At 47.1% G+C, this 16,158-nt stretch overlaps 1 protein-coding gene across 1 annotated transcript in view; it reads right to left on the bottom strand.

Annotated features, from left to right (window-relative positions):
- MAP1B (microtubule associated protein 1B) overlaps positions 1-16,158 on the bottom strand; it is an 87,401-nt gene that overhangs the window by 48,908 nt on the left and 22,335 nt on the right. Inside the window, exon 2 of the mRNA XM_083151886.1 lies at positions 9,062-9,163. Coding sequence (XP_083008012.1) covers positions 9,062-9,163 — 102 coding nt within the window. The remainder of the gene's footprint in view (positions 1-9,061; positions 9,164-16,158) is intronic.

The following is a 16,158-nucleotide window of genomic DNA, read 5'->3' as shown; positions in this document are numbered from 1 at the left end:
TACGGAGAGTGTAGGGGGTGCAGCTGCTATGAGGCCAGAGCTGTTGATGGGGCCCGCAGCCAGCTCCCCCTACACCTGGGAGGCAGTTACAATCCCGGCGGTCGGAATCCCGATGTTCAAAATCCCGACGCCGGAATACCAACCGCCGAAATCGCGACACCGCAGCCGTTATCAGCCACAGCGCAACCACCCTCCCCCCGATGCCAGAAATCTCAGCCCCCTGCCTCTCAGGGGCGGCAACTCCCTCCTCTGGCAGGCGCGCCTGCACCGACCATCAGGAGAAGCCGTCCTCTCCCCCCACCCAGCAGAGGTGACACTGACCTCTTCCAGCAGCCGCGCCTACACCGACCATGGGGGGAAGCTGCGCTAGGCCTGCAGTGCTGCTTCCTGCTCCTGCACAGGGATGAGTCTGCTGAAGCTCCAGCCGGATGGCGCCAGAGCCATCCTAAAGTGCAGCGGTCCACTCTGTGTTCAGCTTGGATTCCTGTTTCGCCGTCCTTCCCTTTGCTCTGTGCCAGGATCCACGGGCCTCATTGACACTCTGACACTCTTCCGGCTGCAGCTTCCGGTAAGTGCTCGGAGAGCCCTGTACACACCTACCCCCATGTGTGTTTGAAACTATATTACCCCCACCCTTTTCATCTGTGCGTGACCCCCTACCGGTAGGAAGGGTGTGGTTGAACCCGCACAGACTGAAAAATATGAGAGGGTGTAATCAAGAAACCAATATGGCGGACTATCTATAGTAGATTCTGATAGTCATTGATTGGTGGTGCGCCCCAAAATTCAGTATTATAACTGAGTAGAGGGTTTTTTTGTTCACTAGGGAGAAGTGAACTAAAGAGAGAAAGAAGCTTTGTGGGCGCACTCTTATTGTTAGTAAATATGATATTAATTTAAAATTTAACTTTTATTGAGATCCTTATTAAGATAGAGTAACAAAAGTCGTTACATAGAATAGAAAGATAGATAGATTAAATGGAAAGAAGATTACTTTATTATATAATGTAGTGTGCTAGCGCTAATTGCTTTTTCACACGTTAATCTCCATTCCGCGCATTAGTTCCTTGTCATCATTGGTATATATACACAATGTGATTGTAGGCGAAGTTGAATGGTTTGTATCCCTCAATTGGATGGCTGGAATTGCCTTGTGGGATATTGGTTGCCCCAGCAACGGAGCTTTTTAGGTATTTATAGCTTGTATTGCTCATGCAGTAGGCGTATCCAGTGCAATCAAATTTAGGAATCAAGATTGTCCAAATTTTTAGATACCACACCAGTGTTTCTTCAGGGGTCTCCCACTTAAATACTGAACTGGCCCTTCACTGCTTTGCTTCCAAGTTCGGGAAGTTTTTGGGCAGTTCCAGTGAGGTATGGTGGTATACTTAGGACCGAATTCCAATTCAGCAATTGCCTGGTTAACTGCAGTTAGAGCATTTATAGCTATCTATATACCATGTATTTTACTGAGATCATGAGGACCAGTAATGGTAAATTACAGCTGTATATAGAGACAGGGATTTACCTTTGTTGTAAACCGTAAGTGCCCTTAACGCCACAGAAATAATTAACAGGTAGAGGAAAAGTGTATAAATGTGGGAGAGATAAGATGGGGGGGGGGGGGGGGGGGGAAAGAAGAGGAGGATGAAGATTTAAGGAAGAGGGGAGGGAGGAGGTTGAGTGAGAAACAAAGAAAAGGAGAAAAGGGGAAGTGGATCAAGACGTTTAGAGTTTAGTCACAATGGGGGTGATAAAGTCACCAAATTATTGTTCACCTGTAATCAGGCAGTGGGATATATAAGTCACTTGTTGGGAAAAATTGATGAATGAAACTACTCAGGAAAAATTCAAAACAAAGGTTCAAGTCAAAATTGATGATATCACATGGAGTAATTACTGTCCCTTTGTCCCGGTATAGACACTCCTCAATAGTATCCCCTGACACACATTATATCTCTGTGGAGGCTGCTGCATACAGGCATAAAGTCACAGTGAATATATGCTATTGCCAGTGATACTGGCAGTCCTTAATCAGGAAGGTTTCCACAGTAACTGGTAAACAATTTTGTATCCTGAATGTATTGGTGCTGAATCACTGCAAACAGAATAGGCACTGCGACCCTGCGCTGTTGCCAATAGTGTTGGCTTCCAGGAATGAATTAAACACTCTGATGGTTTGAACAATCTTAGCACTGAATTGTGCGTTTGTGTTACGTTAAGTGTCACTCTGCCGCTGGAAGCGGACAGGAGACACTGGTACCTGTGACGCCTGGTCCTGGCGTTTTTGGTGTGGGGGGACCTCGGGGGTCCGGTATTGAAGGGTGAGGTGTCCGGGCTAGTGGGGGAGCTGCTGGGCACTGGAAACGCTGCTGCTGCTCCGGCTGGGGTCCGCTGATACACGTGTTTCGCCGTTGGCTTCCTCAGTATGCGCCCCCTGACCCCCTACCATCCTAATCTCCTGTGTTACCCCCTGTAAATTTTGTGTGTGTGTGACTCTCTGTAACCCAGAACCCCTGTGTGTGAAACCTTCCCCATCACCTACATCCTTCCTCTGTGTGTGTGACCCCTCTCATCCATATGTGTGTGACACTTTCTCCCCCCTATCACCTTGTCCCTAGTGTGTGACCCCCTGTACCCCATTCCTGTGTCCTGTAGCCCACTACCCCTGTGTGTGTGACCCCCCCCCTCTAGCCCCCCACCCCTGTGTGTGTGTGTGAAATTTGTCCCCTCTACATCCTACCTCATGTGTGAGACACTCTGTACCCCCCTTTTATGACATTGTGTACACCCACTACCCCTGTGTGTGACCCCCTACCCCTGTGCAATTGTTTTTGTGACACCTTTCACCTCTGCACTATCTGTGTTTTTATCACCCTATGCGTCCCTCACTCTACAAGAGGGGCCCTTTCAAAAGTTTGCTTTGGGGCCCTGACAGTTCTAGTTATGCCCCTGACAGAAGCTGATTGGCTGGTACTTTATCTCTCATAATGTTATCTCTCTTCAAGCTTAAAAAAAATACTCCCTCAAAATTAAAAAATAAGAACTATAATAAGCACTGCTTACCCCTTGATACCACAACAAAAAGAGTATTTGTCACACTAATTTGTTCAATTAGTTAATTAAATGAATAAATGAAATAATGCTAATTAATAAATGAGTAGATCGCATTAATTGACCTGAGCATCTGGTAATACATGCAATTTCGGGTCAGTCATTTATACTAATCCCAACATCGCTAATGACTTATTCTTAAACGTTCCCAATGTAATTGGTACTGTATGCCTATAATTAAGAAAAAATGACCAAAAAGAGAGATGTTCAGCTCTATAAGAACTGTATGCATTGCATAGAATCAGGACATACATTTGTTAGATGAATCTTAAGGACTTTCGGCTGAAACCATAAAAAAAAAAAACATAAGCGCATCACTGTGATAATGAGTAAGGGGGGTATTCAATCATGGGCCACGGCTGTGGAGCTGGCCCAACAGCCATGACCCTGTCCCGTTCTTGGTCTGCTCGATTGAGAAAAAGCAGGCGGGATTCAATGTCCTGCCTGCGGCGGGACGAGAAGGGGGTGTGGCCGCGAGCTGCAGCCGGGAAGAGGCTCTCGGCAGAACGAGCCCGACTGCTTGTGAAGTCGATCTTGTTCTGCCAAGATCCCCTGTTCAATGCTGTTGGGGAAGACCAGAGAACACTGGTCAGTATAGATTGCACAGCACACACCACTGCTGCATCTAGCGACGTGTGCTGAGCGATTTGTGTTCAAGCACCTCGCTCAGCACTGAGACTCCGTCGCCCGCGCGTGCACGGGGCTTAATGCCTGTAATGTGATGCTGTAGCGACAGAACAAAAAAATGGTTTGCATTTATGTAGCAGAACATTGTAATAAATATGTAGCAATTGGGAAAAAAATAGAGATAATTGGGACCCTGAATTATATTATTACACATTATTAAGCAAGCACAAGACTGACAATGACTTGTAATCTCAACACAAACTGACAAATTAAACAGCAATTTAATAAATGTGGGAGCCATTTCCCAGCTGCGGATGTGTATAGGCAAATACCCACTTTCTGGATTCTCTGTAAATAAACAAGGAGGCCCTTGTACAGTGTTTTGTCTGCGGGTCATATTCTTTTATTCTACTCCTCCATTGAGCTCTTCTGTAAGTAATACAACGCCACTTATTTGTGTGGCAAAATGAGAGCAGCTGGGAACAAATAGCAAATGGGAGATTTTATTCCCTTGAGATAGTGTACTTTGTGTGACAGTACGAGGTTGGGTTGGATCAGATGATTAGATCAATATGACTGCGGCATTTTCCCCATATGATATGAAACACAGAGAAGTCTTACAGTATGTGAGACACTATTGTATATTGCACTTTTACATTGGTGCTTGCAGGATATCCCAACCAAAAAGGCTTTAGGAGAATTCATACCAAAGGACAAATTTCATCATAAGGGCCTGATGCATCAAGCTTCAAAAAGTGATTCAATGGAGAGTGATAAACAACCAGCTCCTACCTGTCATTTTTCAAACCAAGCTTGTAACATGGCAGTTAGGAGCTGATCGGCTGGTTGATTATCACTCTCCATTTGATCACTTTTTGAAGATTGATACATCTGTCCCTTACATGGATAGGGATGCCAATCCCTGGGCATTTTTTCAATCCTGGAAATCATGATTGAAAAATTCCCAATCCCAGGATTCCGAAGCTGGGAGCCAGGGGAGCATTCTGAAGCTGGGAGTCGGTGAGCAGGCAGTGAAGCCGTGAGCCAGTGGGTGGGCGCACAGTGAAGATGGGTGCTGGCCGGGTGGGTGGTTTTGGAAAGCCGGGCAATGCAATGCAGTCAGGGTGAGAGCAGGCACTGCTGAGACAGGAGAAGCCGGGTAGCGTCTGAGCACTCGCTCAGACGCTGCCTGGCATTAGACTGCGCATGCGCACTCCAATTACATAAACTGAAATCCTGGCGTTTTAGGGGCCAAATCCCGGTATTGGCCACCCTATTCATGGTTTAAACACAGTCATTGGAGTCGATCCTATTAATTGCGAGGTGCCGTTCCCATGGCATTTAAACTCCACCAGATTTCGCACCCTTCACAGGCCTTCCACTGCCATGATGACTCACACTCGCAAATTAATCGCGGCTAATAGTCTCAAACCCAGTGAAACACTTATGGCGCCTTATAAATAAAATTATAATAATAATAATAATTCACTCGGAAAGGCACAATCACTCTCTAATGGACAAAACCTTATTCACTGCAGGTGGGGCTGATGTAACATGTGAAGAGAGAGTTATATTTGGGTGGGGGGTGTACTTCAGACAGATCTATATTGCAGTGTAAAAATAAAGCAGCCAGTATTAACCCTGCACAGAAACAAAATAACTCCCCCAAATCTAACTCTCTCTGCACATGTTACATCAGCCCCACCTGCACATGTTGGGGCATAAGGGATCCATCTGACTTCAGACAGATCTCTAGCACCAAATATAAACCTGGTGCAAATGCTTCCATTATTTATTATTTATTTAATAACGGTTATTTACAGTATATAGCGCACACATATAGCACATATACAGCGCTGTAGAGAAAATTTGGCCATTGACATCAGTCCCTGACCGAGTGGAACGTACAGTCTAGATTACCTATCATGTGTACATGCACACACATTCATGCTATGGTTATTTTTCTGTAAGAACCAATTAACCTACCAGTATGTTTATGGGTCGTGGCAGGAAACCGTGGCTACAATCATTGTGGGTGAGTGAGGGAGGGGCGATCACATTAATGCGTCCAACTTTGAATACAGACATTTACTGTCGAACAAATAAAAGCAAAGTAGTCTCAAACCAACACCAATGGTTACACATTATCTATGCACAACCTGGCGCATGCACAGTAGCGACAATAAGTAGTGCACATTAACAAAGGCCTGGCTTCATAGGAGCCGGCAAGTGCTCTCTGCTTATCGCAACCCAGACTGGTAGTCCAGGAGGGAGGGAACACCTCTCATTGGGACTGCCTGTCATGTGGGTGACTGACAGGTAGCACTGACCAATAGGAGTCACTGCCAGTCACATTGAGCCAGTGCAGTCTCACGGATCTTATAGGGGTAGTGGGGCAGCCCACAGGTAAAGTCTGCCACTGATATGCATCATGGCTGACATTGTGGCACGCCTCAGATATGATGGTTCTGCAGAGGCCAAGATTCTAAAACAGTATCATTGTTATGTTCATAGACTGCCCTTGTCCTATCTTCTCCCACACTCCCCTTTACTTGTTTCCGAAGCGGCAAGGATTCGTGAAAGTACTTGCACGCAGTGGGTACCAGGTAAATAATATGGTATTATAAATAAGGAGTGGGTAAATGGAAGCCATAGACATAGCACATATCCCAGTAATTTTTGGGAGCACATTTTAGTTCTGTCCTTGTGATTCTTAGCTAAAACAGCTACGGCCAGAGCTTGGTGAAACCTTGCAAAGGACTTGAATGTACAGTGCAGCCCAAACCCTGCAATTTGGTGTAGGCAGGCCTGTGTTGTGCCTCTGAATAAGCCCTGTGATAACTGATATACTGTATTTACCAAGTTATCACACCCCTTAAAACAACCTATAGATCCTGCTTAGCTCTAAATTTGTAGTATGTAGCGTCATTAGCCCATAGAATAGAAGACTCAAAAACTGGGCACACATTAGCTGATTTCTGTATTGAGCAGGATGGACGGAAACCTGGTGGTGCGTCAGTGGGGGCCATGCTGCATTCCTCAGAATGGCTCTCGCTAACATTATCCTCCATTGTGTTGCATGCGGACAATGGAGGGTATCATACCTCCCAACTTCTTGGTTCTTTGATGCGGGACATTGGCGAAACTAGGGGGCGTGGCATACCGAAACCCGGTACGTTCCCACAGGAATCGGGACTGTTGGGAGGTATGGGCATTGCTAACATCCCATGGGAGCGGGCATCATTAACACTATAGTGCGCATAGATTTGGCGATATGCACTCATTTAAGAAATGACAGAAACTATTTCTTATCCCCTCTCTGAGCTCACCAAAATCATTCAGATAAGATGCAATGACTGTGCTGCCACATGATCAGATGTGGATTCACCAATTTAGCAGATGTCTGTACGTCAGAGGTTCCCAAACTTTGTTTATTCACGGCACCCTATAGTATCATAATTTTATCCATGGCACCCTGGGCCAACAGTTTCTTGCATATATATTAAGAAAAAAATCTAAAATAAATAAATTGTGTTTAAATGTCATATTTAGGTTTAATTATGTAGTGAGGGACAAGATACGCTTCCACATATTTTTATGACTGACATCTACAAGTACTGGTTTTGCCTATTACATTGGCCATAATTCATTTTAAATGATCCTGGATCACCAACCCGAGGCAGCCCTGCAAGGGTTCCAAGGCATCCCATGGTGCCACGGCGCACAGTTTAGGAACCACTGCTGTAGGTAACTAACCGCACATGGGGCCTTATTCGAGTTCACTCTTTCTGTCAAAATCCTTCTTAGATGGACAAAACCATGTGCACTGCAGGGGGGAAGATGTAACATGTGCAGATAGAAATAGATTTGGTGATTTTTTGGTGATTCTTTGCAGGGTAAATACTGGCTGCTTTATTTTAACACTGCAATATAGATCTCACTTTGAAATAAAACCCCACCCAAATCTAATTAGATCTGCACAAGTTACATCTGCCCCCCTGCAGTGCACATGGTTTTGTCCATCTAAGAAGGATTTTGTCTGAAAGAGTGAACTCGAATAAGGCCCATGGATATAAAATATTTGTAACATCTGAAACATAGCATGTACATAAAAACAAACATCTTAACATACTTGTGTGGCTATAATAATTCTCATGGCTCTACGTGGTAAAGACTAGGGCTGACATTTAATTACCTCTTATCAAAAAGGGTTATTCAGACTGGGTTACTTCTCTGCTAATTTGCAGTGCCCTGCGATCAGATAGCAGCTGCCCTGTCAGTGTATAATCGCGCCCCGAGCAAGCCTGACAATGACTTAGGAAAATATCGTAGCCCTGTGATAAGCTGCAAATCCATTGCAATTCATTTGCTATCTTATGATATTTCCAGTGTGTAAAGTATGTGCATAACCCAGGACCTACTCAGCAAGTGCAAAAACCCAGGACCTACTCAGCAAGTGCAAAAACCCAGGACCTACTCGGCCAGTGCACAAACCCAGGACCTACTCAGCCAGTGTAAAAACCCAGGACCTACTCGGCCAGTGCAAAAACCCAGGACCTACTCAGCCAGTGCACAAACCCAGGACCTACTCAGCCAGTGCACAAACCCAGGACCTACTCGGCCAGTGTGAAAACCTAGTACCTACTCGGCCAGTGTAAAAACCCAGGACCTACTCGGCCAGTGCAAAAACCCAGGACCTACTCGGCCAGTGTGAAAACCTAGGACCTACTCGGCCAGTGTAAAAACCCAGGACCTACTCGGCCAGTGCAAAAACCCAGGACCTACTCAGCCAGTGCACAAACCCAGGACCTACTCGGCCAGTGCACAAACCCAGGACCTACTCAGCCAGTGCACAAACCCAGGACCTACTCGGCCAGTGTGAAAACCTAGTACCTACTCGGCCAGTGTAAAAACCCAGGACCTACTCGGCCAGTGCAAAAACCCAGGACCTACTCGGCCAGTGTGAAAACCCAGGACCTACTCGGCCAGTGTGAAAACCTAGGACCTACTCGTCCAGTGCGCTCGCCACCTATTTTATTCTCCCTCTATGGGGGTCGTGGACCCCCACGAGGGAGCAGTCGGGATTCCGACGTCGGAGTACTGACTGTCGGAATCCCGACTGTCGGGGAGCCGTCCGGCACCCGCTTAATCCATCTGCCTAACAGTCACTACCTGTTCATTAACACATGTACTGCAACTAGGAAACAGGACTGCTTTTCCTATAAGTGTCCAACACAAAGGTAAATACAGACAGCTGATCACAAAACAAAGTTGTTGGGTTAATTTGCAAGCTGTTTCCCCTTCTGGATCCAGCACTCACCTCTAACTTCTGGAGAAAACCTGGCCGAGTGACGGGATACAAATAGTTTCAGTTCTTGATCTAAATTGCATTGGGTGAGGTCTGTGTCCCATGATCGGATACCTGTAAAACAAATTGCACTATTGTTAATGCATTTACTAAATGATACCAAGTTTTGTTTCTGATGTATTAGGTTCAATTATACTGTTTATGTCTCTTTATATTTGCTCTTCACTGTATCAGTTGCTACTGGCAACTCACTGCCCCTCTTGCTGCTGTGATAGCTCCTAAATAACCTCAGTTAAAAAAAAAAAAAAGAGATATTCCCTATATTCAGTTATGTGACACAGTCATGCATATACTATAACTGCTGATTTCTATGGTATTATAGATCATAGGTGTAGATAAAACACAAGCCCATCATTTCAGATCATGTACAGCCAGCTTAATCTCTGTGGTATGACCCAGTACACCCAGTACACCCAGTACACAATATTCCCTTCCATTATTCTGACTCACTTTCCCAGTTCAGTAAATTGTGCTGAATACTGCTGGAAATTGGGTGAGATTTGATGAGTGATGTGAAGACAAGGTAGGTAGGGGAGGCACTGCCTCACCTCTCATACACGTATTATTCCAGAGTTTTAACAGTAAAAATGATACAATACAAAGATGATATTTCAAATATATTCTTTGCATTTTTCATATACTTCATATAGTCAAAACTACTGGCGTATGATGACAGACTTTGCCGCGCCGCGCCGCATGTCACTGCACCGCAGCCATTGCATGGAAATAGGCCAATTATAACAGTACTAGGTGATTCATCGCGCCCTACGGGCGCTCTTCACACCGTCGTAAGGGGCTGCGCCCCCTTAATTTGTGAACGTTTGTATATGAGAAATATGGTTAGAATTGTATGAAAGATGCCCTGTATTGCAACTTAGGTGTCCGCGAATCGCGGGAGGGGGGGTCGCGGAGGGTGCCGCAAATTGCAGGAGGGGGGGTCGCGGGGGGTGCCGCGAATTACAGGAGGGGGGGTTGTGGGGGGGTGGATGCTGCGAATCGCGGGAGGGGAGGGATTGCAGAGAATCGCGGGAGCGGGGTCGCGGGGTGGGTTGCCGCAAATCGCGGGAGGGGGGTTACGGGGGCGGGGGTTGCGGCGAATCATGGTAGGGGGGGTCGCGGGGGGTGTGCCGTGAATCACGGGAGGGGGGGTCACGGGGTGGGGTGCCAAGAATCGCGGGGGTGTGTGTGTGTGCCGTGAATCGCTGGAGTGGGGGTTGCGGGGGGGGTGGGGGGGGTGTGACGCGAATCGCCACAAGAAAAAATCAACACAGAAAGGTCAACACATGTAAATGTTGACATAAGTGTGGCACTTCATTGGTGTCCATGTCGACACATGAGAATGAATATGAAAACATTCAAAAAATGAAAAAAAAAACTTCAAAAACTCATGTCAACCTTTTTCATTGTCGACCATAGCCATGTCAGTGTTTTCCATGTGCAATTTAATTCTGGAGCTGCTGCGAATCGCGGGGGGGTGCCGCGAATTGCGGGAGGGGGGGTCGCGGGGGTGGGTGCCGCGAATCGCGGGAGGGGGGGTTACGGGGCGGGGGTTGCGGCGAATCATGGGAGGGGGGGTCGCGGGGTGTGCCGTGAATCACGGGAGGGGGGGTCACGGGGTGGGGTGCCGAGAATCGCGGGGGAGGTGTGTGTGTGTGTGCCGTGAATCGCGGGAGTGGGGGTTGTGGGGGTGGGGGGGGTGTGATGCAAATCGCCACAAGAAAAAATCAACACAGAAAGGTCAACACATGTAAATGTTGACATAAGTGTGGCACTTCATTGGTGTCCATGTCGACACATGAGAATGAATATGAAAATATTCAAAAAATGAAAAAAAAAACTTCAAAAACTCATGTCAACCTTTTTCATTGTCGACCATAGCCATGTCAGTGTTTTCCATGTGCAATTTAATTCTGGAGCTGCCGCGAATCACGGGGGGTGCCGCGAATTGCGGGAGGGGGGGTCGCGGGGGTGGGTGCCGCGAATCGCGGGAGGGCGGGGTTCACAGGGGTACCGGTGGGGGGTTGCCGTGAATTGCGGGAGATGGGGGGTCACGGGGGGTGCCGCGAATCGCGGGAGGGGGGGTTGCGGGGGGGTGTGACGCGAATCGCCACAAGAAAAAATCAACACAGAAAGGTCAACACATGTAAATGTTGACATAAGTGTGCCACTTCATTGGTGTCCATGTCGACACATGACAATGAATATGAAAAAATTAAAAAAAATTAAAAATAAATCTTCAAAAACTCATGTCAACCTTTTTCATTGTCGACCATAGCCATGTCAGTGTTTTGCATGTGCCATTTAATCCTGGGGCTGCTGCGAATTGCGGGGGGGGGTGCCGCGAATCGCGGGAGGGGGGTCGCAGGGGGGGTGCCGCCAATCGTGCAAGGGGGGGTCGCGGGGGGGTTCTTTTTGCCGCGAATCGCGGGAGGGAGGTCGCGGGGGGGGGGTGTTTTTTCCGCGAATCGGGGGGGGGGGGTGTCACGGGGGAGGGTTTGCCGCGATTCGCGGGAGGGGGGGTCGCGGGGTGGTGGTTATGCCGCGAATTGCGGGAGGGGTCGTGGGGGGTTCTTTTTGCAGCGAATCGCGGGAGGGGGGGTCGCGGGGGTGTTTTTGCTGCGATTCGCGGTAGGGGGGGTCGCGGGGGAGCGGGTGTTTTTGCCGCGAATCGCGGGAGGGGGGGCGCGCGGGGGGGGAGGTTTTGCCGCAAATCGCGGGAGGGGGGCGCTCACCTGGTGGCTGTGGAGTAGCAGTGCTGGGCAACATGGGAAGGCAGTGGGTGTCTGGCACTGTCTGTGGGCTCACTGGGCTGGTTCTCTGTCACATACCTCCCAACATGACCCTCTCCAGGAGGGACACAATGCTCTGTTTCTAGACTTCCCCTTAATGTATGAATGCCATCACCTGTTTTAAACAGGTTAATTTCTCAGAAAGGTGTTCAGCACAGATGAAGGCAATCACACATTAAGAGGAAAGTCCAGGAACAGAGCGTTATAGACACAGACACCCACTTTGAGTGACAGATGTAGCCAAATATATAGGAGATGGAAATGATGTTGAATGAATTGTGTAGTCAGTTTATGCATTCTAGTAGTGCAGGATTCCAGAATTCACACATACAGAGGCCGGACTGGGCACCTGGCAATTGCCAGAAGGGCCGATGGCCTAATGAGTAGTTCCGACCACACACAGAGGGCGAGATGTACTAAGCCCTGAAAAGTGAACACATAGATAGTGATAAGCCACCAACCAATCAGCTCCTACCTGTCATTTTTCAAACACAGCCTGTAACATGGCAGGTAGGAGCTGATTGGTTGGTGGTTTATCACTCTCCATTTTATCACTTTTTGAGCTTAGTACATCTGGCCCAGAGAAAGCTGTCCAAACAGCTCTGCCTTCTGGTGCTCTGCTTGGCTGCCCAGTATAGAGAGACAGGAGGGTGTGCTGTGAGGCCAATGCCTTGTGACTCATGACAAACCCATTGACCACACCGCTTGTAATATGTAAGATATATAGTAATCTGCCAGGGCTGTTTAGTGGCATGTCAAGTGACTGTCTTATGCTAGTGCAAGTATCCATTCAGCTAATGTGAGGGTCAGTGTGTTTGCAGTTGTTAGTATTGTCACGTGCACCACCCCACACTAGGCACCTTACATCAGGAACGGGCTTCCTTTCCCCTTATGCATGACTCAGAGCTTAGAGCTGTATATACAAGCCCATAACACCCCCACAAGTCAGGGTGGTTCCATGTGGTCACATTGTTGCAGTCTTGTTCCTGCCATGAAATACACAATTTCACTGAAAGGCGGATCTGTCCACGTTCTCTCCAGAAGAGGGTGGACATCTGCTAATGTGCTCTATGCAAAAATGTTCCTCTTGTGCCAGTACATCCGTCTCAGAACCATCCCCAGGGTCTCCGGACTGTCTGCTATTTGATCTCTTGTACAATACCTGGATATTCTGTATGAAAATGTATTTAGTGTTATTGTAAAAGGAAACAAAATAAATGATGTGGCCTGATTGGTAATAAGAGTGCACATAACAGAATGAACAATTTATTTACATACCAATAGTTTATTGTACATTCAATCTATATATTGTTAAGTTTTGTTTAAAGCTGCAATCCTCCTGGGATCATGGATGTTCTTCAGTACAAGACACTGATGCGTTACTAAGGAACCTGCCTGCATTCCCAAGGCACAGGTGCGCTGGCTCAAGTCATATTGCAATGTGTTATGTTTATGTACATGAAAGATGGCAGTCAGTGTGTTGTAAGGATACCAGGGGCGTAACTATAGCACCGCAGCCCCCGCCACGGCGGAGGGGCGCCCAAAACGTAGCTACGTCACTGAAGGATACCATGGCTGAAACCAGCACCAGTGAGATATTATCTCTATTTTAGTTATTTTACATCTTTTAAAATATGTTCTCACATATGACTTCTACTGAGAACTCAAATTATATGTACACCTGGGTGTTCACGCTGCATCCATTGTACCTTCAGTCTGGGCTGCATTCCCGAACCACTCAGCATGCTTAATGCCATGGAACCCTATGGATGGACTATGGAAATGTGCTATCCATGTTCATTCAGCATTCACTCATAGGACTTGGACTTAAGAGCAGTCATAGATTCAAGTAGGCAAAATGATAGTGTGCAGGTGATGTTCAGAGACTGTGCATGCGCTTATGTATTTATGTGCACGTGCAGCCTCTGTGTATGAGCGGGCACGGTGAATTGATTACTCGCCAGCCGCTGGCACACAGCAGTGCGGGTGGAGGCGTGGGACGGCGGGCATGAAAACGCTGGGCATTCCCATGGAAATTTGCCCCTGACGTGGATGCGGAAGGGCAGGCCGCTGACATAAGCAGATTCAGCTGCCCGCCCGCTTCCCGCACAGGGCGCTAGCAGATGTATGACCCCAGAGAGGTGTCTTAGATCTGCGAGCGCTTGCAAGATCATTAGAATGATTTTGCTCCCATGCGCAAGGCTGCTTAACATCCATTCGCATGCATGTGGGGAAATTGGCTTGTGGGGGGGGGTGCCTTAGTGCGGGCGCCGGGCGGCATTTAGAGGACCCGCAAAGCTACGAATTTCGTAGCTTTGCGGGTCAACCGGAATCACCAGAAGTTAACAGCCTCTGGAACATACATGTTGTAGGGACCTGGCCAGCTGCTGCATCCTGTACTATTTTTTGCGGACCTGGCCATGCCTTTAAGATTTGGTCACGCCTCCTCTGTATCAACTGGGCTGTGCAAGTATCTCATTGGCCCTGCCTGCAGCATCCTCATTATAGATGTCAGGCCAGAGTATTCCCCCTGCCCCTTTAGACATTTACTGGCACACAATCGTTTTATTCAACACACATTACTTATCTGGCAAGATTTGCTGAAGCTTCTGATTTTATCAGTTATATAATTTTGTTCAGATCATTAATAACAGTGCCAGCATTTCCAATATAATATCAATAGTGTTAAAGATATCACTTCTATAAAAATAGATTAAGATCCAAATCAATATTTGTACATACAAGTGGAATATGTATGACCGAAAGACAATACAAATTAAATAATAAAACACATAGGGCCAGATGCAATAAGCTTTAAAAGTGATAAAATGGAGAGCGATAAACAGCCAGCAAATCCTACCTGCCATGATATAGACTGTGTTAGAAAAATGTCAGACAGGAGCTGATTGGTTGGTTGTTTCTCACACTCCATTTTATCACTTTTGAAGCTTAGAGCATCTGGCTCTTAAGGTGCCCATACACTGCCTGCGACGTCTTGAAGCAGTGTACGGACACCTGACAGAGTGCGAGCCGCCGGGACCTTCCCGGCGGCAGGGACCCATGCAATCCGTAGTGATGGATCACATGCGTCCCTGCTTCCCGCCCGCCCCAGAATGAGTGGTCTGACGGCCAGCCGGTCTGACCACCTAGTTGGGTCCGATGCACATGAGACTGCGCATCAGACCCGACTGCATGTCAGGGAGAGGCAATTTGGTCCGATTTAATGGGCCGATTGGTCGCAATTAGCCAAAATCGGACCAAATCGCCTCGATGTATGGGGGCCTTTAAACACATAAATGCATTAAAAGAGGAAGTTATCTTATTAAAATACAACAGGTACTGCTCATTACAGGAGAACAACACAAAGCAAAATGGTATGTCTGAGGACAGCAGTCAAAACACTTGAATTCCTGCTATAGAGGTGAGGAGCAGTTTTAGCCTTTTATTATCTAGGATGTACTATTTCATAGTGTTACATTCTCCTTTATCTCAACATAAAATGAAAATAAATGCAATTACTAAACCAGTGATCATCCCAGAGCTGGAGAGACAAACAATCACTTATATCATCAGAAAGGAGCAATAACAAAACACCTTTGGTAAACCGTTACTATACTGCATAAACAACAGGCACACATTGCTTTAAATATGCAAAACATGTCCACCCCTATAACTTTTGAACACCAAAAGGGCAACCAAGACCCCTGAGTACTATATATTAATGACTTTGGGGTATATTCTGGTTAATTTGCAGCCGTTCGAGTCCACCAGATGCTGCACTGCAAATGCCTGTACGCATGCCCCCCCCCCCCCCATCGCACGCTGTGTTCGTGCGCATGGGCTGCGAATGGATGTTTAACATTTTATATGCTCTAATGCCCCTCCGTCGGGGCAGCGCTGCAGAGGGTATCCCCAGCTTATCTCCTATGCGCTCCTACTAATCACATATGTATGCGATTGGCACCCCCTGAAATGTTGTTAAACAGAGTACAATGTGATTGCTCCTCAGGATGTCGCCCTTCATACTGCGCAGATGCAGGTATCGAAGGTTTTGCAGCTGACATGTTTGATCTTGGCGACTACTGATCCAGTGATGTTTGTAGAGTGTAAAGCAGACTTTGGCTTCTGGGGAATATGAGGAAGAATCTAAAGATAGTCACATGCATCTCCTCAGGCTGCCCAGATGGAGCTGTAACATAGAGTCAAGGTTTTAGCAATATGGTACATACATGGTCACATCGCCACCGCCATCTGGTAGTC

Source organism: Crinia signifera, chromosome 1, assembly GCF_055691185.1.
Source record: "Crinia signifera chromosome 1, ASM5569118v1, whole genome shotgun sequence".
NCBI classification, from domain to species: Eukaryota; Metazoa; Chordata; class Amphibia; order Anura; family Myobatrachidae; genus Crinia; species Crinia signifera.
This window is presented reverse-complemented; position numbering and strand designations above follow the sequence as displayed.